Source organism: Petaurus breviceps, unplaced genomic scaffold, assembly GCF_028583685.1.
Source record: "Petaurus breviceps papuanus isolate PSGF00001 unplaced genomic scaffold, PetGlider_PUasm1.0 90133, whole genome shotgun sequence".
NCBI lineage: Eukaryota > Metazoa > Chordata > Mammalia > Diprotodontia > Petauridae > Petaurus > Petaurus breviceps.
Window position 1 is genome coordinate 581,764 of NW_027187182.1, and position 23,107 is coordinate 604,870.

At 37.7% G+C, this 23,107-nt stretch overlaps 2 protein-coding genes across 2 annotated transcripts in view; one reads left to right on the forward strand and one right to left on the reverse strand.

The window, feature by feature from the left end:
* The window catches only part of IL1RAPL2 (interleukin 1 receptor accessory protein like 2), a 447,749-nt gene that overhangs the window by 13,214 nt on the left and 411,428 nt on the right, over positions 1-23,107 (forward strand). Inside the window, exon 3 of the mRNA XM_069107492.1 lies at positions 22,399-22,585. Coding sequence (XP_068963593.1) covers positions 22,399-22,585 — 187 coding nt within the window. The remainder of the gene's footprint in view (positions 1-22,398; positions 22,586-23,107) is intronic.
* On the reverse strand, positions 3,872-4,236 carry LOC138176684 (large ribosomal subunit protein eL43-like). The gene has a single exon (XM_069107488.1). The coding sequence runs from the start codon at positions 4,207-4,209 to the stop codon at positions 3,931-3,933; it is 279 nt and encodes a 92-aa protein (XP_068963589.1). The 5' UTR covers positions 4,210-4,236; the 3' UTR covers positions 3,872-3,930.

The following is a 23,107-nucleotide window of genomic DNA, read 5'->3' on the forward strand; positions in this document are numbered from 1 at the left end:
AACTGCTAAAGTGACTTTCCTGATTTTCAATGCATTTCCCTGCTATAAAACCTTCCTTAAGAAGAATTGCCATTGGGGTGGCAAGGTGGCACAGTGAATAGAGCACCGGCCCTGGAGTCAGGAGGACCTGAGTTCAAATCCGGCCTCAGACACTTAACGCAAAAACTAGCCGTGTGACGTTGGGCAACTCACTTAGCCCCAACTATCATCCAAAAAGCAAAAAAAAAAAAAAGAATGGCCACAGTGAGAGAGGACCATCAAACAGGCTTCTGTTAAGGGTGCTCCTGACCCTATTCAAGTTTGATATTGTAATGGTGTTCGATATTATCCCCTTTGATTCTTACAAGAATCCTGGGACATAGGTGATACTATTAGTCTCACTTTATAGGTAAAAAAAAAACTGAAGCTCAGTAAATTTAAGTGACTTGTCCAGGGTCACACAGGTGGTGAATATCTAACATAAGATTTGAACTCAGGCTTTCCTGATTCCAGGTCCAGAATTATAGCTTCTGTACTACCTAACTGCCTTCATATGGTCAGCAAAGCAAGATGTGGTGACTTAGATAGTCTTGGGACATCTCCATGTCTTAAAGGCCCCAAGTCCACATAGGTGGCCACTTTCTGTGCCTTTACGTGACTAGGATGCCATGTTAATGTGGTCAGAGGCTAACAGGAAGTTCCTTTCAAGAAGATATAGCTTGAAACTTAGACCCTTGGGCCAATCAAGTCCTGGTGGGGGGAAAGCTTTGTCACCTTTTGGGGAAAAATTAGACTAACTCGTCTTTTTTTCCTTTTTTTTGGATAGGGGAAGGCACGGCAATTGGGATTAAGTGAGTTGCCCAAGGTCACATGGCTATAACCAGTATTTTAAGAGAGGGAGGAACCCTAATAGAAATCTTTTTGTTTTAATTGTTTCTTCAAATGCTTTATTAACTTCTGATTTACATCATTAATTTCCACCAGATTTTGAGTAACAAAATTTCTCCCCATTTTTCTCCTACCCACCACCCCAGAATAGCAGTCCCACAGGCTATGCCCTCCTCCAATCTGCTCTCCCCCATATCTTCTACCATACCCCCTTAGACTTTTTCAGTAGGGCATGGTGGATCTCTATGCTGCAGTGCCTGTATATCTTCTTTCACAATTACATAATAGATAGTATTAATAATATATATATATATATATATATATATATATATAATTTTAAACGTTTTATTTTAAATCTTTGAAATCCAGATTCATTGCCTTCCTCCCTTGTCACTCACCCTTACTTGAAAGATAAGCAGTTCAGTATAGGTTGTACATGTGTAGCTAATGCAAAATATTAACATAGAAGAGATATTGTAAAAGACTGATTGTATTTCCCTCCCTCCTATCCCATCACCCACTTGTTCTATTCTCTACTTTGATCCAGTCTCTTTTCAAAAGTGAGTGCTTCTAACTTCCCTCCCCCGCCAGCCTGCCCTCCCTTCCATGATCCCCCCTCTCGTCCCCTTCCCCCTACTCTCTTGTAGGGTGAGATACCCTATTTACTGGGCATTTCCTTCCCTCCTCGAGCCATATTCAGTGAGAATAAGGTTGATCCATACCCTTTTGCCTTCCTATTCTTCCCCTCCATTGTAAGCATTTTCCCTTGCCTCTTCTTTATGAGATACTTTACCCCATTCTGTATCTCTCCATCTCCTCTCATTATATTCCTCTCTTACCTCTTAATTTCCCCTTTTAAGTATCATCCCTTCCTATTAAATTGGTCCTGTGCCCTCTCTCTATGTATACTTGTAAGCATATACACAAACATTCACATATGTATTCATACACTCATATACCCTCCAATAAAGACATATATATATATATATATATATATATATTTCTATTCCCTTTGACTATTTTCAAACTGAGAAATGTTTCATCTGTTACAATTATCATTTTTCCATGTAAGAATGTTAATAGTTCAACTTTCATCTGTGGCTTATGATTTATTTTCTCTGTTTACCTTCTCAAGCTTCTCTTAATTCTTGTATCTGGATGTCAAATTTTCTATTCAACTTTGGTTATTTCATTAAGAATGCTTGAAAGTCCTCTATTCCACTGAATTACCATATTTTCCCCTGAAACATGATACTCAGTTTTGCTGGGTAGGTGATTCTTGGTTTTAATCCCAGCTCCTCTGCCCTCCAGAATATCCTGTTCCAGGCCCTTCGATCTCTCAGTGTAGAAGCTGCCAGATCCTAGGTTATCCTGATTGTGTTTCCACAATATTCAAATTGTTTCTTCCTGACTGCTTGTAATATTCTCTCCTTGATCCGGGAATTCCAGAACCTGGCTATAATATTCCTAGGAGTTTTCTTTTTGGTATCTTTCTCAGAAGGTGATCGGTGGATTCTTTCAACCTCTATTTTGCCTTCTGGTTCTAGAACATCAGGGCAATTTTCCTTGAGATTTTCTTGGAGGTTGATTTCTAGGTTCTTTCTTTGATCATGACTTTCAGGTAGTCCAATAATTTTTAAATTATCTCCTGGATCTATTTTCCAGGTCAGTGGTTTTTCCAATGCGATATTTCACATTGCCTTCTATTCATTCATTTGTTTGGATCTGTTTAATATCATCTTGACTTCTCTTAAAGTCATTAGCTTCCTTTTGCTCCAATCCAAATTGGAGGGAAAGATTCAAGTCATTGAGCTTTTGAGATATTCTTTTTTCCATCTGGCAAATTTGGCTTTTCAAGGCATTCCTCTCCTCATTGCCTTTTTGAGCTTCTTTTGCCAATTCAGTTAGTCTGTTTTTTAAGGTGTTATTTTCCTCAGTCAGGCTGTGGACTCTCATTTCATAATTTTCTTGCATTGTTCTCATTTCTCTTCCAATTTTTCCTCCACTTCTCTTATCTGCTTCTTGACGTCCTCTAAGGCTTGTAACCAGCTTGTATTTTCCTTTGAAGCTTTTGGTACAGGAGTTCTGACTTCACTGTCTTCCTCCTGTTCCTTGCTTTGCTCCTTTTTATCCCCAAAATAGGAGTCTAATGTAGGAATATTCTGTCTACTTTGTTTCCTTTGCCTGGTAATGTCTCCCCTCAGTCACTTGACCCCTGGGCTTTTTGCCATAGAAGGACTCTGTCACTAGACAGGGGAGCTTTAGTCCCAAATGCTGAGGTTTTCTCAGCTCCTGGAGGTATTAATTGGGTACCCTCTCTGAGACCTCCACACGCTCTGGCAAGCTGGTCACACATCCCAGCACCTCCACCCTAGACTGCAATCCAGATCCAAGAAAGTTAAAGCAAAACCAGTTACCCCTCAGACTGATGCTTGGTCCCCCTACAGTCTGCAGGCCAGGAGCTGAAGCTTCCATGTGGCACTGGCTGTGCTGGCATCTCCGCGGCTTCTTGCCCCCGGGAGCAAAAGCCACGCACTCCCACTTACTGGGTCCCAAAGTCCAGACTGCACTGACCTCTCACTTTGTCCTTGGCAGACAGTGAGAGGTTAGCTTCTCTGTGTAATTTTGTGGGTTCTGTGGCTCCAAAGTTTGTTCAGAGTCCCCTTTTTACGTTGATTGGGGAAGGTGGAAGCTGGAGCCACACGGAGGTCCTGCTTCTATTCCCGTTCAATTTTTGATAACATTTTATTTTAGCACATCTAAATTGCTAATCTATTTTCATTTGAATTGGTAGATGTGCAGAGCTCTTGAAATAGTTAAGCAAATTAAAGCCTGTTATGGCTAATAGCACAACCTGATTCCGCAGTCATTTGCTGTTTGTTAACAGAAACATTAGGCACATGCTTGATCAGTTATGACTGATATTGCCTTTGATCTGAGTCATGCTGCTACTTAAGTGGTCTTCGTTTTTATAGTGGTTGTGATTGCTCATATGATTTTTTTTTATTCAATAAATTAACCCATTTATTGTTGGACTATGGGCTACAGATATTTGATAAGATTTTACTGGTCTTTCAATTCCTTTAGTCTTCTGATGGCAGATTTGACTGTGACTGCAGAGGTGGTATTGTAGGTCCATGTACCACCAGCTACTGTTTTCATACAAGATCCACAGTGCCAGATACCCACAGCCTGTCTCTTCATTTTGGTCTTGCCACAAAAGGAGCAGGTATACTTGGCATGCTGGCTAATTTCAATTTTCTTCACTATTTTCCTGATGGATGCACCATAACGTGTTCCATATTTACCAACAATTCTGACCTTCTTGGTACGTTTAGCCATGTTATCGGCGCTGGGGCTGAAGCTGGGAGAGGCTGCTCATATCATTTTGTTTTATTTTCATCTTTGTTCTTTGTAAAGGTCTATATATGTTGTCAATTTTTTTTCTACAATTTTGCATTTTTTATATCATGGTGACTTTTCCCATTCCTCATTTCTCATCTCACATCACTTCCCTCAAACAGAGAAAGAACAGTTCATCAATGGTGGTTACTAGGTGGCGCAGTGAATACAGCACCGGCCCCTGGACTCAGGAGGACCCGAGTTCAAATCCGGCCTCAGACACTTGACGCACTAGTGGTATGAATTTGGGCAAGTCACTTGATCCCAGTTCCCCTCCAAAAAGCAAAAAACAAAGAAACAACCAGTTCATCAAAACAAGCTGTCCCAGAAACTGCATCAGACAGCACGTGTGACATTTCACACCCAGGGTCCACCACCCCTCTGTCAAAAGGAAAGGGACTTTCATCACAAGTCCTCTGTATTCTAGATTAGTCAATACATTTAATATAAATTCTGACATTGATACATCAGATAGTCTAATTTTCATTTACATCATTGTGTACATTGGTACACACTCCCTTTGTTCTGTTTTCTTTACTCACAAAATATGCTTAATAAGAGAGCATTGGATCAGAAGGTATGAATAGTCTAGTAACTTTACTCACCTTGTTTTCCAAAGTGATCGGGCCAATTCAAAGATTCAACAAGAATGATTTAGCTTCCCCTACCCCCTTATCTTCAGTCATCAATTCCAGTTTTCTGGATATGAGTTAAAACCACAAAGTTGTTTCAGTGTGTATTACTAAGAAAATGAAAGTGTTTTCCATATCATTGTGGGTAGTTTCCATTTCCTCCTTTAAAAACTGTTGAGAATTCCTGTTAAGATGAATGGCCTACCAAGACATAGGCTCCACAACTGTCCTTCCAACCCATCAAGACACTGTTGTTCAAACCAGACTAAATAATAATTGGAAAAAGTCCAATGATAACCTATAGTAGTGATCTTCTACCCCAGAAGATAATTACAAGTTAGCCAGGAGCCTTAGGACACTAGAAAAGGGGGTCCCTTGAACAAAGCTACAGCCAGTGTGACTAGAAATGGGACATCCATGCCAGTCAAGTCTCTGTGTTCATATGTGGTAAAAACAGCTCCCCTGACAAAGTCCTAGAGTGTTCAGAAGTCCCCACAAGAGACTCTTGGAAACCCGGGTGGTTGCCATGATCAGCCTGGTACCTCTTAGTGTGATACTGCAGTGCTCAGACTGAAACAGGTCCACTGGTTCTAATGTTCTGTCCTGAGACTTCAGAGAGGTCCTTGAAGATCCAGTTCTCAGAACCTCAAAGATCAGGATGGGAATGGGAATAATAATCCTAGGAGGTGGTGGTTAGCACAGGAATCTAGGAGACTCAGGGTGAGACCAGGCAAGGCTAGCCCCCTCATCCAAAAGTAGAGCTGGGGTGAGAGGCTAGCTCTGACTCAAAGCCCCAATTTAAGAAATAAAGCTGGAGATGTGGGGCAACTAGGTGGCGCAGTGAAACGAACACCAGCACTGGAGTCAGGAGGACCTGAGTTCAAAATCCAGCCTCAGACACTTAACACAAAAACTAGCCATGTGACCTTGGGCAAGTCACTTTACCTCAAATGTCCTACCTTCTCCCCTCCAAAAAGCAAAAAAAAATAAAAATAAAAATAAGAAAGAAATAAAGCTGGAGATATGAATAAATCAAAGCAAACACTAACCAGTATAAAAATTATTGCAATTGTAATGCCATAACAATTGCAAATAGAGACTTAAAGGGGAAAATATCAATTTTTCACAAGGAGTATATAAAACAAATGAAGCAAGGGATTAATAATGAAATAAATGCTCTTGTGGAGAGAACTGGATAGAAATTGAATAGCTTACAAAAGAAAATGGTAAAACTTACCCAAGAAATGGTCTCCCTTAGAACTGAGTATCTAAACAGAAATCATAGCTCCATGAGACAGTAAGAAATAGTATAACAAAATCAAGACTAAAAAATAGAAGAAAATGTAAGATGTCTGACATCAATAGTAACTGGCTTGTAAAACTGGTCAATGAGAGATAATGTAAGACCCACTGGACTCCCTGAAAGCCACAATTAAGAAGAAAAGAGCCCCGATGCTGTATGTCAGGGAATCATAAATGAAAACTGCTCTGTTCTCTATGAACCAGAGGGCAAAGTAAAGATATAACACATGCACCATCCATCTCCTGAAAGGAACCCCAACAGGCATGTCCCAAGAATATCATAGGCAAAATCCAGAAAGAAGAAAACAAAAACTGAAAGTATCCTGAAAGAAGTAATTCAAGTATGAAGGAACTACAGTCAGTATCACAATAGACCTGGTAGTTTCTAGTTAAAATAAAAGGAGACCTTGGATTATAATATTCTGAAAGGCAAAAGATATAGGCTCACAACTAACAAAAATCCTTCAAAACTAAATTTATTCCTGTAGGGAAAAAATTCTCAATGGGATAGAGGGTTTTCAAGCGTTCCTGATGAAAAGGACAGAGATGAATAGGAACTTTGAAATATAAACACTAGAACCCAGAGGAAATTTTGATTTGAGCAAATGGATGGAGCTGTATGATATCATGCTAACATTTTAACAGAAGGAGAAGAAATGTGTCCCTTCAGAAGCTTGATGTCTTCAAAGTGTATTGAGGGAGTTTAATAGGAAAGCAGAAGTCCTGGGGTAGAATGGTTCTGTTCTGAAGGTTTGAGAAAGAGAAAGGGAGAGTAAAATGAGGAATATGATAGTAGAAAAAGGAGGACGAAAAGGGTGGAATTTGCTATTTTTCATAATTGGAAAAAATCAAGACTTTACCCTGAAGATGGGACGAATAAAGGGGGCATCAGAGGAACCTGACTCTTACCTGAGTTTTTTTTTTTAAGTGTTAAGTTCTCTCTCTCTCTCTCTCTCTCTCTCTCTCTCTCTCTCTCTCTCTCACACACACACACACACACACACACACACACACACACACACACACACACACACACACACACACACACACACACACACGAATTTAGTATAGAAATACACCAAGCTAAACTACAAGTTTTTGAGAGAATGTTGGGTTAAGAGGACGAATAATGCCAGGGAGTAAATTGACCCAGTAAAAGCGACCTTCTTCATCTCGACTAGGAGACTAAAAGGAAATAAATAAAGAAAAGATAAAATGGATTCTGTGAAAGTGTCTTAGATGGCCTCTTCGACAATTGGGGAATGGCTGGAGAAATTGTGCTCTGTGAATGTAATGGAACATTGTTCTGGCTTAAGATATGATAAAAGACAATTTCAGAGAATCCTCAATAGTATGAATTAACCCAGAGTGAAATGATATGAACCAAGAAAACAATTTATTTATGGAAAAAAGCATTGTAAAGAAAAAAATACCTTAGAAAATCTTTCAAGGTATTGATTAACCATGTCTCAAAAGATCCTGTGATGAATATGATGAATCATGTGACCCTTTTCTGGCATAGGAGTGCAGGATGCAGAGGCCTACATTGGACATGACCGTTGTGTGGAATCATTCTGCTTGAGTATGCTAATTTTTACATGTTTTTCCCCTTTCTGTCAATCAGTGGGTGGGGGGTGTCAAAGAAGAGGGGTAGCAATATTAATGCCCCCCAAACTGAGATTGCTGCATGTTTTTTAATGTGCAGAAGATAAGAAGAAGGCCTATGCCTATGCTTTATAAGCAGGAGAGTTTTGAAAGTAAGGTATAGAGTTTATTAAGCATTTTTTTTTAAAATTAAGCAATATGAAATGGAGAGTCATTCTTCCATATATAATCCTCTTTTTGTGTTCTGCTTTGTATATTGAAATGTTTTTGTTATGTTTAGGCTCAGAATAAAAGTTTTAAAAGTAAAAATAACTATCATTTGACCACTCACCTATTGGTGAATGACTTTTTGTCTCAGAGGTTTGTATAAGTCCTCTATGTATCTTGACTAAAATCACCATATACTTTGCCCTGAGATCCAGAGCCAGAGTCAGAGATTTAGAGTGCTTGATATGTAGCCTAAGGAGGTCAAAAGTAGAACAGAAGATCTCATATGTACAACAGCACTTTTGCAGTACCAATGTCATTGTCCTTAATAATCAAAGAGTACCAAAATAATATCACGAGTCAAGGTACAGTGTGTCTGTTGCTGATCAAACCAATAAGAGCTTGGAAGACCATCACAGATCAGGCAGAAATAGTCAATATGAACATTTTAGAAGGAGATGTCTCTGAATCTGTGCACCTCCCATTTTTTTTTTTGAGTTACTGCTGTTGGGCCCATTACTTGACAAATATGTATACGAATTGTGGCACATGAATGTTAGATAATTTTAGTGTCCCCTCAGAACTTATGGATATGGAAAATTAAGAGAAGTGTATTAAAGACACAGAGTTATGCAAACAAAGCCCAGTAAATGATATACAGAGTAACTGCAAATGGAAAGAAAAACAAACAGCTGAATGCGGGATGATTTTAAAGAACAAGCTTGTTCCTGTAGAAAAGTTGAGAAAATGGATTATCACTATTTCTTCTTTGATTGTAGGTGTGGAATATTGTATATACTATTAGATGTAGTTGATGCTTTGATTAGCTTTGCCAAAAGATTTTCTTTTTTTCTCATTAATTTTAATATTTGTTACCAGGCTCACTGAATAGGTTTTGGGAGTGATATATATATGGACATGCTTATAATGTACAAACAGAAGAGATATCTGTCTGCCTGCTTATCTAGCCTGTCTGTCTATCTATATATCTATCCATCTGTCTATCTATCCTGTCTGTCTGTTCTATCTATCTATCTATCTATCTATCTATCTATCTATCTATCCATCCAGCTCCCTTCCTCCAATTGTTTGTATTCTTGGGTTTGTCAAACTGATTTACTATGTTCATTTTCTTATACGTCTTGCTTGTTTCTTCTTTTCAAGTGACTGACTCTTCTGTTCTTTTAGATGATAGCAAATAGTTTTAATGATTACTGCTTTGCTGATAGAATTTGAGATTCGGTAATTCTAGGCCTCTTTAATTCCTATTGCTTGCTTTTATTTTTCCCACAATTTTCTTTGAAATGCTTGGCCTTTTGTGCTGCCATTTGAACTTTGTTATTCTTGTTCCCCGTTCTATAAAGTAATCCCTTGATATCATTTGCATAATACTGGTTTTGACCAATCAAAGCCAATAAATATGTCTCCAATTGTTTGTCTTCTTTTATCTTTGTAAAGAGGGTTTTGTAGTTACAGTTAATTCCTGAGTGTATCTCAGTAGAATAACCCTCAATTTTTTACCCATTTTGTAGTTATTCTAAACAGAATTTCTCTATGTCTTCTTCCTTGCTTTTATTAGTAATATTATAAAAAAGTTCATGGTATTTATGGTTTTTTTTTGTTTACTGCTCCTTTGCTGAAGTTATTAATGAATATTTTCATTTAATTTATATGATTCTGTAAATAAACAATCATGTCCTCTGCAGAAAGAGGTAATTTTCCCTTCCTTAGGAGGATTTGTAGCATTTAGTACCATTTCTCTATGCTTATTTCTTCAATTTCTACTCTTGTATAAGAGCCCTAGCTAGGATTTTTAGTACTTTGTCTTCTTATAGTAGAGGCAATAAGAACCCTCATCCATCCTCCTCATCTTAATGTGAAACTTCTAGTATTTATGATATAAATCATGCTGGCTCTTGGTTTTAAATAGATATTGTTTTTATTATGTTAAGAAAGAGTATCGGGGCAGCTAGATGGTGCAGTAAATAGAGCACTGGCCCTGGAGTCAGGAAGACCCGAGTTCAAATCCAGCCTCAGACACTTAACCCAAAAACTATCCATGTGCCCTTGGACCAAGTCACTTAACTCCAATCCCCCCCCCCCCAAGAAAAAAAAGCAAAAAAAAATAGAGTATTTAAGTTAGTATGGTATTCACATAAATGAATGTAATATTTCATTGATGACTTCCTCTTTCATTTGATACAAGCATATGTTTTTATTATGTTTGTTGTTCACATGATTTATTCTGTTTATAATCTTCCCAATGTTGAGTCATCCTTGCATACCTGGTATAAAACTGGCCTAACAGTACAAAATTTAAATATATTTATGGAAGGTCTAGCTTCTTTACTACTATTTTATTTTATTTATTTGTTCATTGCTTCCTGGAGGTGGGAAGGCAGGGCAATTGGGGTTAAGTGACTTGCCGAAGGTCACATGGCTAGTAAGTGTGTCAAGTCTCTGAGGCCACATTTGAACTCAGTTCTTTTTGACTCCAGAGCTGGTGCTCTATTCACTGTGACACCCAGCTGCCCCCTTTACTGCTCTTTTAAATCTCATTCATATTTATTAGTGATAATGGCTAATAGCTTCCTTTCTCTGTTTTATATGTGAGTTGAGTGCTGTTATCCCCGTTTTACAGACAGGGAAACTACAACTGAGTAGTTACCAGGGTCACAAAATCTGTAGGTGTCTGAGGAAGGATTTAAACTTAAGTGTTAGAGACTCCAAGGCCAGAATTTAGCATTGAGGTTAATTGTTCTTTATATAGTTGATAAAATTCATTGGTACACCTATCTGGATTTTTTTCAGTTTGGAAGTTTATTTATGATTTGCTTATTCTTTCTGGTTGTTATGTTGTTGTTTTGTCTGACTCTTTTTGAGCCCATTTGGAGGTTTATTGGCAAAAATACTGGAGTAGCCTGTCATTTCCTTCTCCTGCTCATTTTACAGATTAGGAAACTTGAGACAAACTGGGTGAAGTGACTTTCCCAGGGTCACAGAGCTAGTAAGTGCCTGAGGCTGGATTTGAACTAAATAAGATGAGTCTTCCTGACTCCAGGCTGAGCTCTCTGTCGGCTGGACCACTTTGCTGATTGTTTAAATTCTCCATTCCTACTTCAGTAATCTGAATGTTTTAACTTTTTGCAACTATTTATCTATTTCTTTTCAGTTTTTGTTGGCATGTAATTTGACTTATAATTTTTAAAAATAACGTTCATTTTTTACCCTCCATTGTGAATTGGTACTTACTGTTTTCTTATCTCTCTAATCAAATTAGCTAGTACATTGATAATTGGTCATTAAAAAACCCCCAACATTTGGCTTTGTCACCTCAACAGTATTTTTAAAATTAGCTAACTTCTAAGGTTTCTACTTTCTGTCTTATTCTGGAATTGTTAATTTGTCAAATTAATAATTTGATAAGTAAAATTTGGCAAGTTAATGATCCCAACAGAAGACAAAAAGAAGAAATCTTTTAAAAAGCCGGAATGAATTTGAAAGCAGAAATATTGTTGAGTTGAAAACTGACTTACCAGTCACTGTACCAACTGTTGTGTTATAATTATATGATTAATATAAAGATTTCATTGTTCTTTTCAGTTGACATAAATGTTTAAAGATATACATTTTTCTCTAAGGCTACTTCCCATTAATGCCACAGATATTTCTGTAGTGTTATACTCTTATATACTCTTATATTACTCTTTAATGCTATGATTTGTTTGTTTTAACCAACTATTCTTAGAATTACATTACCTAGCTTTCATTTAAATCTGAGTACTTTAATCATGTTTTTATTGATTGGCATTCTATTGTGTTATGGTTGTATGTAATGTGTATAATGTGTTGGTCTTTCTTAACTTATTTTCAAACTGTATATGTTCTGACATGTTACCAAGTTTTCTAAAAGTGCCCCACAACGCCAAAAATAAGTATGCTCAGTAAGCTTATTTCCTATAAACCACGAAATGGATATCTTATCTTTCTTTTTAAAAATTTTTTTAATTTAATATATGTGTTCAATATATGCCCTAATTACATGTAAATACAATTTTTAACATTTTTTTTTAAATTTTGAGTTCTAAATTTTCTCCATCCCTCAATCCCTTCCCCCTCATTATAAGGCAGATCATATATGTGCAGTCATGCAAAACATTTCCATATTCATCACATCTCTTCTTCAAATATTATATTTAAAATTTTAGGCTCATTTATGACCTGTGTGAGTCTCAGTTTCCTCATCTGTAAAATGAGGAGGTGGGATTAAATGAATTCCTGACATTCCCTTCTAGCTCTGAGATCCTTGATTTTGACTCTGAATGAATCTTTTTTGTGTTTGTTGTAAATAACAAATTCTCGAATTTTACTTTCTAATCAATTCTTATACCTTCCTTCATTTTATAAGTTCATATTCACAGCTAAAGTCATTAAGTTTGTTCACCCCTCTAAATTCTGTTATAACATTTCTCTTCTTCTTCTCCTTATTTACCCTCAGTTCTTTAGAAGTATATCAAAATCTCTTACCAGCTATGGATTTCTCAGCAGAAAACAATGCATATTTTAATTTTATTAAAGAGCTATCCTTTCTCCTAATGCAGTGAATGTACTTAATCCTGGAGAATAAGTAATTCGATAAGGTTCACTTTGTTTTTTGCTGTTTTATTTTCTTTAATTTTAATTTTTTAATTAAATCTTTAATTTTTAAATTAATCTTTAATCTTTTCTTTAAAATCTTCCTGTTGAAAAATATTATGTAGTTCAGGTTACTTCTGATATTATCTCTTTTATCTTGAAGTACAAGAAGTTAGTGACCACATTTATGAGTAAGTTAAACTTAAGGTTCCTCATTGTAGGCATCTTGTTGGTTCTATCAATTTGTATTCTGCAGTCTATTTCCAGTACTTCTGAGCAGTTTTTGTATGATAATATGGCATTCATAGTCTTTATTTATTTGTCCTTTCTAGGAGACCAGCAGTTCTCAGAGCAGCTTACTGAGCTGCTTCCTTTAGCTTGGTCGCTTTGCTATATGGAAGTCTGAAATCTTCCAGTTTTGCGAATGTTTATTTTGCTTGTTTTTCTATTACTATGTAGTTTTGTTTTCATCTGGGCTTGGCCACCTCACTCCTCAGAGAAATTCACTATTTAGCTGATATTTCCCACTATCTTTTCTGTACTGTCAGTCCTTTAGGACAGAGATTGTTTGATATAATGGAAATAACTCTGAAGTCAGAGGACCTGGGTTTAAAGACCACTACTGACACTTGTGACCTCAGGCAAAATATTTTACTTCCATAGTGTTCAGTTTCCTAATATGTAAAATACAGGGACTAGACCAGATGACCTTTAAGATTCCTTCTGGCTTTACATTTATGATTTGATGATTGTATTCTTGAATCCTCCTTTCATCAATCTTATTTTTAATCTTATGTATACCAGATTTTTCTTTATATTTCTAATCTATTCCACAAGTTCCTGTGATATGTGTGTGCATTTTCTTGTGAGATATCTATATCTATCTATTCTCGTAGAGGTATAGTTATTAGTGCATTTTTTCCCTTAGGTTTCTCTTTACTTGCTTGTACAGTGTATATATATATATATATATGTGTGTGTGTGTGTGTGTGTGTGTGTGTGTGTGTGTGTGTGTGTATCTCAGGAAGAGTACCAGCTCTTATGTCAGAGTTCAGATATAAACTATCTATGTGACCTTGGACAAGTGACAACTTCCTTGAGCCTTAATTATCTCATGTGTAAAATGAAGAGGTTGACTTGTAGAGCTTCTGAGTTCCCTCCCAGCTCTATAACTCCAAAGTAGTACTTAATTGGTTTAGTGACCATGTATTCCTTACTTGTTTCTTAGGGGAGATTTTGTTTGTTTTTTTTCTGAAAGCTTTTTTCTTTGAACATTTTTTCCTCCTTTACATTCTTTTCTTTGTTGCTGCTCATTCATTTTATTTGATACCTTTGACACTGTTTTGCGGTGCTACATGTAATCTGGGCTTAGATACCCCCCACCCACTCAGTAATCTTTTTGGCATCTTCCCTGCAGTTTGGAGCCCTACAGGCTGAAAGTTGTTTAACTTTTCTTATATAGAAATTATTGTGGACTTATAGGGAAGGTTGCAGACTATTCTATGATCTGTAATAATGATGCTAATGCTATTTCAATGGATGATCTCATCAAGGTGGATCCTTCTTTCACTGTGGCAGGGTGAACCCCACCCCTATACTTTTTCATCCTGTAGTATTCTTGTCCATATGTAATCTCCTATAGTATTAATGTCCCTATCCTCCCATAAATCTTTAAAATAGAATCAGCCTAGCTCTTGAGGCCTTTCTATGTCTCTATCCTTTAAATTCTCAGCAGACGCATGCTTTGAAGAATTAAGTTGATAGCTTGGTCGTGTCCCACTTCATTTTCAAAAATATGAATTCAGTTCTGATTTAAGCTCATTCATAATTTAAAAAAAAAACACTTGAATTCACTTCATGGGTTACATCAGTTTCACGTTGTGCAACTTAGTCTGGTTCATTACAGTGACTATATCCCAAGCCTCATGGTAAAAGGGTTATTCCCAATTGGACATTCTCCTTTTCTTAACTGAAGGCTGAGTTCCTCCATCAGTAGTTGGGAAGAATTACTCACAAATTATCTTCTATTCAAAGTCAAATAAGCAAACTAATTGTTTGTTTACCTAACAGGTTATGTGTTGATTAAAGCATATTAGTGGCAATTAAAATACATTTTGCCTGTATGGCCAAAATTGCATTGCACCTTAATAGAACTTTAGTGACAGTTTTCGCAAATTTCAGGAGATAGGGAGGTAATTCCCAGAAATATGATTTTCTTCTACAGATGGAATATAATATCTCTTTTCCAAGCTCTGAATCATAAGGGATTTTCTGGGTTGACAGTGATAAAGAGGAAAGGGGAAGTGTTGAGAGCCTGGGTCATCCGATCCCCTTTTAAATAAAATTCTTTTTGTGTTTTTTTTTCCTAAGTTTACCTGAGTTTTTACTCTAGAGCTCTCATTCATCAAAGGAAAGTCATATTTGTAATTTGGTTTGAGTTTTGCATCCCATTGCCTTTTTAAACATAGACATTGGAGCGGTCCATTTCTAAGCCATCTTGTTCACATCTTACCTTAAAAAAAATCTATACTTCAGCCTGCCTAAGAAGAGGGTCTTTCAGCCTATGCTTGGAAACTTCCAGTTTCTGGCAAGCCATGACCTTTCAAGGCAGTCTCTTCCACTTTTTGGTAGTCCCAAATCATAGGAAAGTTTCCTTTATATGAACTTTGCAACTTCTACCTTATACCACTGGTTCTGCTCTCTGGGGTCACACATAATAAATCTAATCACGCTTTCACTTGGCAGTCCTTTAAATGCACACAGCTACCATATCGCCAGCACTTTTGAATCTTCAGTTTTTGAGGTCTCCTTTCCCATGAATCTATGACCATTTATCATCCTGATTATTTCTCTCTGGATGCTTTTCAATTTATTAATATCCTCTTTCAACTGTACTGTCCTGAAATGAATATGATCTTTCAGATGTGATCTTGTCAGCACAGAGTACAGCAAAGCTATCACTTCTTTTTTTTCTGGGGATCTATCCATTTTTTAGTGTAATCTAAGGTTGCATTAGCTTCTAATCATGACTTCCATCTTGTACTGCGAAGCTCATTTTTTTTTTACCCTGTGTTGACTTCACATTTAATTCACTGAATTTCATCTTATTAGATTCAGTCCATGACTGGAGACTTCCAAGATATTTTTGTATCATAATAATAGCACCAGTAGGTGTTGTGAGGATTAAATGAGATAACATTTCTAAAATACTTAGCGCAGTTCCTGGCACATAGTAAGTATTGCATACATGTTTATCACCTCTCTCTTTTATACAACTTAATGCATCATATAGGTGTTGTTATTAATATTAGTAGGAGTATTGTCGTTATTATAAGTAGCATTTATATAGGTGCCTATATAAATGAGTACTATGTGCCAGATCCTGTATACTCTTTTACAAATTATATCTCATTTGATCCTTACAGTAACCCTAGAAGGTAGGTACTAATATTAGCTCCATTTTATATAAGGGGAAACTGAGGCAACACAGGTGATGTGACTTTCTCACAGTGACACAGTAAGTGAAGTGGAATTGACCTCTTCATCTTCTTTCTCAGCGCTGGAAGCCATGAGCCCCTCAAGTAACTGGACTGCTTGGGTAGTCCCCAAATTGGGACCTGGCTGAGAACTGAAGCTCTCACCTCTTGCCAACTCTACCCTACCCCTCTTGCAGAGCAAGGCCTCCATTGCCATCAATAAGAAGAGAATCCCATACCGATGAGCTTTGAGATAGGGATTACATAAATGTTTGATGTCACATAGCTAGTGCGTATCTGAGGCTGGATTTGAACTCAGGTCTTCTTACCTCTAGCCCCAGAGCTCTATTCACTGTGCAGTCTAGCTGCTTCTGGGATGTTGACACTCTCATGAAATACATTGACTATCTTTCCCAGCCCTTCTCCCATCCTGCAGTATCTCCCTCCTTCTCCAATACCTACCAATATTCTTGATAAGAGGAATGTGAAAGACAATGTCAACCACTGAGCCTGCCACACGGGCAACTCCAAGGTCAAGAGTTTGAGGATCTAGCCTTCCATCAAGAAAAGGAGAATTTCCTGGGCCTTCCTGAGAGAAGATCACACAAATGACTACTATTACAGGGGAGAATAGCAGCAGTCAGCAGATGCTTTCTATGTGCCTAGCACTGTGTTTAGTTTCAGGGGATACAAAGACCAAAGCAAAACATTCCCTGCCCTCAAAGAACTTATATTCTATTGAGAAAAACCACACACATACACACAAATGTTTATACACATATATAAGGCATATACAAATCAGATGTGAGTCTTGCTTGTAGGAAAAGGCACTTATCCCTGAGGACTAATGCTGTCAGATGGAGAAACAAATGATCTATACCTTGTACCTCTTTATTTTTGTGTATTATTCAGAAAGTTTGAGTCTAATAGGGCTTGGGAGTGAGAGTGGGAAGAGTGGCCTGTCTCAATGTATTTTCTTTCTTAAGGGAATTCAAACTGCTAGGTGGCAGTCTGAATCTCTAAGTCTTTACCACCCTATTGTAAATGGGTCTTACTAGAAAGGGAAGAGAATTCAAATGATGATTTATATGCTACTATGAGTCCTTGGCGTTTTCTTTACTTTTTATGGAGTTGAAGAAAGACTTGCCTGGGTCGTATATATGTATTTGTACACAGACACACACATATGTGTGTACACATACATACACAACTGGAGTGCTTGCATGAGATCTGTGGGGCCTTTCATCCCACATATGAGGAAACTGAGTTTTTAGCTATCTATAGATTTCACGAAAGTGAATTCTGGATGGAAAGGTCATTGGAACTCCTAGGTATCACAGAGATTTGGTATAATAGAACTCACAGCCAGTATGTAACCCTGGGAGTCCATCCTTTTTTGCAAAAAGGAACACAGTAGATAAAAACAGTGGCAGATTAGACTCTTATGTATATATATGCTCAAATGATTACTTTCTCATATGTGGAAATCTAAGACTCAAGGGGGAAAAATATTATGGAGAGTGCTTCACTCAGTATTCACAGAGGGAGAAATTGAAGCAAAATTGCTGTTGAGATATTAGAAATAGAAGCAATATTGTTGTTGTATTCCACCTGTGCAGAAGGAGGAATCAGTCCAATAGTTTAGGAAACAGGAAACAGGTGGACGTGATGATATTGACGTCAGGTTCATGAAGCTGGGACATGATAGCAAGCATGATATTTTAGTGGTGGTGGTGATGATGCTGTTTTTAAACTGTCCAGAAATCTGATGGCAGCTTTCTCTGCCAAATAAAGAACTACTGATCAATCCATGATTTCCCTTAATTGCAATTTTATTTTTCAAAAGATAAATAAAATTCCTGGCTTTACTATAATTCACTCTCTGACCTGGCAAAAATTATTCCTCCTGGCTGGGCCTCAGTTTCTCCATATATAAAATTAGGGATCTCCCCCTCCACATCTAATGACCTCAGAATCGACTAGATGTAAAAGCATTGAGAAAGTCTGAGTTGACTGAATAAATGTATGGCATTATGCCTGTGTTCTCAAGGAGGTATTTTGTTCTCATCAAGCTGTGCTAAGAAATAAGCAGGAACAAGCCCTGATCTTGCTCACTAGACCATCTAGCTCCTCAACCTTACACAGCTCTAATTGTATCTAATGAAAGAAAAATAACATTTTTAGGTCCCAGTTACAGGAAACATTTTAAATAGAATTGGCCTGGGGCACTTTTTAAAATAAAATCTAAATAATGCAAGATTGTTAGTGGGAGCTGGGCCAGTGCAAGATTACACACCTCATAAAAATCAGCCTCAGCTCCAGACTATCAGGCAGTTTCAGCCTTGGACTTGACAGCACAGGCCTCATGGCTCAATCTGGCCATACCCCTCTCCTAAGGTGGTCATGGCCACCAGCTAGGTAGACCTCAGACTCTTTTGTGACTTGGCACAGGAAATGGACCAGGGGGCAAAAAGAGAAGGACAGAGCACTGAATAGGAGAGGATTGTGGATTAGACCTCAATTGATCCTAGAGGAAATAGGAATCCCCTGGAATTTGGTGGGTAGTGAGGTTAATGTGACCAAATGGGCATTTTTAGGAAAGTACAATGGATAAAGTACCAGGCAGACCTGATTTCAAATTCCACTTAAAAAACTTATGGGGGCAGCTACGTGGCGCAGTGAACAGAACACTGGCCCTGGAGTCGGGAGGACCTGAATTCAAATTCAACCTCAGATACTTAACACTTACTAGCCATGTGACCTTCGGCAAGTCACTTAACCCCAATTGCCCTCCCCCCCAAAAAAACTTACTAGATGTGTGAGCTTGGGAAAATCACTTAATCATGCTCTGCCTCAGTTTCCTTATTTGTAAAATGGGAAGAAGAAGAATATCTTTAGCATTACCTCACCAGGTAATTTTGGGGATCAAATTAGACAGCTAATATAGGTAAAATACTTTGCAAACCACAAATATATATATGTATATATATATATATATATATATATGCCATAATTATTGTATCTTCCAAAGCACCCTATTCTAGGTTCAGATAGAACCTTTTATATTGAGCTAAAATCCATGCTATGTAATTCCCATCCAATTCCCCTCATTATCTTCTCTTTTTTTTGCTCTTTTTAGAGGGGGGAAGGCAGGGCAATTGGGGTTAAGTGGGGTTAAGTGACTTGCCCAAGGTCACACTGCTAGTAAGTGTTAAGTGTCTGAGGCCGGATTTGAACTTGGGTCCTCCTGACTCCAGGGCTGGTGCTCTATTCACTTCACCACCTAGCCACCCCCATTCTTTTCTTTACAACCAAATAGATTAAGCATAATCCCTCCTTGCAAAGACAGTGCTTTTAGATATTTGAACACAACTAATATATACCCACCCTACCACCCAAGACTTCCCTTTTCAGTCATTTACTCTGTTAACTTTTATTAAGTCCCTACTATGTGCAGAATAAATATCCCCAGTTGCTTCAACTAGTCCATATAAGACATGTTTTCCATTATCCTTTGCATTTTTCCTGGTCACCCTCTGAAAATTTGGTCCCCAGAACTGAGCCCCAAATACCAGACAGACATAGCAGGGGCAAGGCACAGGACAGTGGGATTTCACCTCAGATTAACAGCATCTCAGAGAGTAAAGAGTTATCTAGTGCAGCCTGTACCCAAAGAAGAACTTCTTGTCAGAAAAAGAGCCTTTTATGTCAGGTACTCTGCTATGTGCTAGAAATATAAATTGAAGCAAAAAGACAGTCCTTGCCCAAAGATTTTCAATTCTAATGGGGGAATGGAAGCTGAAAATCAAGGCCGGAAGGGGTATGCCCACTTAGGGATGTGGTAGCAAAGTTAAGAGTCAGAAACAAAGCATGGGTTTCTTAATCAGAATGTAGCTTCCAAGAGGAGAAGGTAGGTATAGGGCTGGAGGGATATTCTATAGTAAGGAGGTCTCATAGTCAATAAGTGGTCCACCAGCCTCTGCTTAAAGACCTCCAGTGAAGGACAACCCCTGCCTCTTGACACAACTTATTCCACTTTGGGGCTGCTCCGATTGTTAGGAACTTTTAAATCAAATCAAATCGAAATTTGCCTTTTTGCAACTTTTATCTATTATTGCTAGCTCTGCCCTCTGGGGTCAAACAGAACAAGATAATTGCTTCCTCTACTACTATCATCTCTACTTGCCCCCTCCCTCACCCCCAGTTCTTTTCTTCTCCAGGTTAAAAATGTCCATTTCTTTCTACTGATCCTCATAGAGCCTGTCACCATCCTGGTGGTATCCTCTGGATACCCTCCAGCTTCTGGATGTCCTTCTTGCAACCATGCAGGAATGTGGTCTCTTGCCTGACTGACTTGAACTTGACCCTTTCTGGCCAGTTTGGTCCCATTGAAAATTAAATGATGTTCCTCCTTGTCCTTTTTCCTTGGAAGACACCAATTTGATTGTTAATTCAAGCCACTGACCATCCCATAGAATCCCCTTCTCCCAACAAGGACGATTGGTCATCAGTTTTTTTATCCCTTAGAATTCAGGTTTCTTTCTAATTTGATACACTAAAGCAGGTCCTTTCAAATGGAACAGAAGAAAGTTGAGTGGTATATTACCCAAGTCTACAAAGTCTGCGAAGACAATGGAGGTGAACATACATTGTTGTCTTCCACTGTCATCTTCCTGGCCATGCATCTGCCTTGTGTGTTCTATCAGTTTGTATTTTGCTCTCTATTTCTAATACTTCTATGTAATTTTCTTATACTATTTCCTGGTATTTGATTTTTAAAAAATTCTTCATGTTTTATGAAAAACTTATTCTAAGATAATCTCTGTGTATTCTGACTTCAAGGCCAGTTGTTTTCTTCCTTTTTTTTGTATTTTGTTTGGACAATTTTTTTGCTGCTATTCTGTTTTCAAGTTCCAAATTGACTATTCACTTTTTTTTCAGAGACTCTCCCATTGTTTTAGTTTCTCTACTTCTTTGCTTGTCTTTTTAATTTTTTCTTTGATTGCTTTCTTTCCTAATTTCCTTATATTTCAATTATTTTATTGCTTTTTGCACCATTCTAGAGGTTCTGGAGGTTTTTGCAATTTTTGTATGATCATTATTTATGTATTAATTGTTTATGTATGTTTCTAGCAAGTCTCTTTACAGTTATAGTAATTTCTCTTTCATTAGGGCTTTTTAAAAAAAGTGACTTGTTTCATTCCATGATACTTATTCATTATATTTCATCCTTGCTTTCATCCTTGAGTTTACTCACTTAAAAAATGAATTTTATTTTTTTCCTCAGATAAATTTTTTACTTCTTTAATTCAGAACGTTACTAATGAAATGCAGATCACCTTAATTGTCCTCCACCCCATACCTCACCAAGCAGTGGTAGGTTAACATAATTAATCATTGAAATGTCAACAGGAGAATGATTTTCTGTTGACTATTTACTGTTCGTTACTATCACTTTGTTCTTGTTGGCATATTTCTTACCATTCTGAGATAACGGAGTAGGCTGGTCTTAGACCTGATCTCTCCCTTAGGTTCTTTCCAGTAAGGTTGGTCAAGTCCTCTCCCATTCAATAATAGCTAATAGTAATAACGAACATTTATGTGGCACTTAACTATGTACCAGGCACTGTGTTAAGCGCTTTACAAATATTAATTCATTTGATCCTAATAACAACCCTGGGAGATAGATGATATTATCCCCATTTTACAGATAAGCAAGCTGAGTCAGATGGAAGTTAAGTGACTTGCTCAGGGTCACACAGCTATTAAGTGTCTGAGACTGGATTTGAACTCTGGTCTTCCTAACTCTAGGTCGCTTCTCTGCTACCTTGTTTCCACCTAAGGGGGACCATCTGAGGTCCCCTGATCTTTTCTACACAGGTTATTGGAAGTGGGGAATTACAAATACAGTGTTGGTAAGGTAGGACGGAGGGGTAGAGTCTGGTAGCCTTGCTTCCCTGTTCCTGGAGTAGTCAACCAGGGCAAGATAGACCAGTAATTTGACCTCTTGTGGTTTTGGTAAGAATTGACTTCTAGGGAGTTGTTTCCTTGCCCTTTGATTACTTTCCTTGGTGTATTAGGCATTATTTGATCATAGGTGGGGGGAGGAGGGAGACTGGGCTTTACATACAATTTCTGGTTTAGCCACCTTTCAGGAAGTCTGTCCTCGGTGAAATCTTAAATGGGAAAGTCAATAATTTCAAATTAGAAACCAGAGAAATGAAGGTGTAAGCATCCAGGAAAGCCATTTTGTCATTTCTCTCTTCTTCCAGAAACTCAACCTATTGCATGAAGGTGTCTATGTCCTTGACAGTGGCAGAGAATGAATCCGGACTGTGCTACAATAGTCAAATCCGCTATTCAGAAAAATCGGAAGTCACCAAAAGAAAGGAGATTGTCTGCCCAGACATGGATGATTATAAAACCGCAGAGCAGGAACCAGATGTTGTGTGGTACAAGGTAATCCAGTGGGTCCCGGGCTTTTTTTTGGGGGTCGGGAGCAGGCTTAGGGGGGAAGGGGAAGGTTTGTTGTTGTTTTTGTTTTTGTTAATGTCATTTTAAAATTTTGCATGCTCCTAGGAGCCAATGTTGACTGTCTGTCCATCCCTTTTGTGGGTACCAAAGACCTTTCCTACCTATTCCAACTAAGTAATGCTAATGGAAATAATGCTAATAATAACCACTGCATATGGTTTGCAAATAAAATCATCATAATAACCACTATATATGGTTTGTAAAACACTTTATAATTAATAGTTAATAATAGCTAATAGCTAGCATTTCTATTGGAGAAGGAAATGGCAAACCAAGAAAACCCCAAATTCGAGTCATGAAGTCAGATGTGACTGAAACCACTGAACATACTGAACACACTGAGCATTATCTAATGCTTACTATGTGCCAAGGGTTGTGCTAAGCACTTTATAATTATTATCTCATTTGATTCTGCAAACAGCACTGGCAGATAGGTGCCCTTTTTAT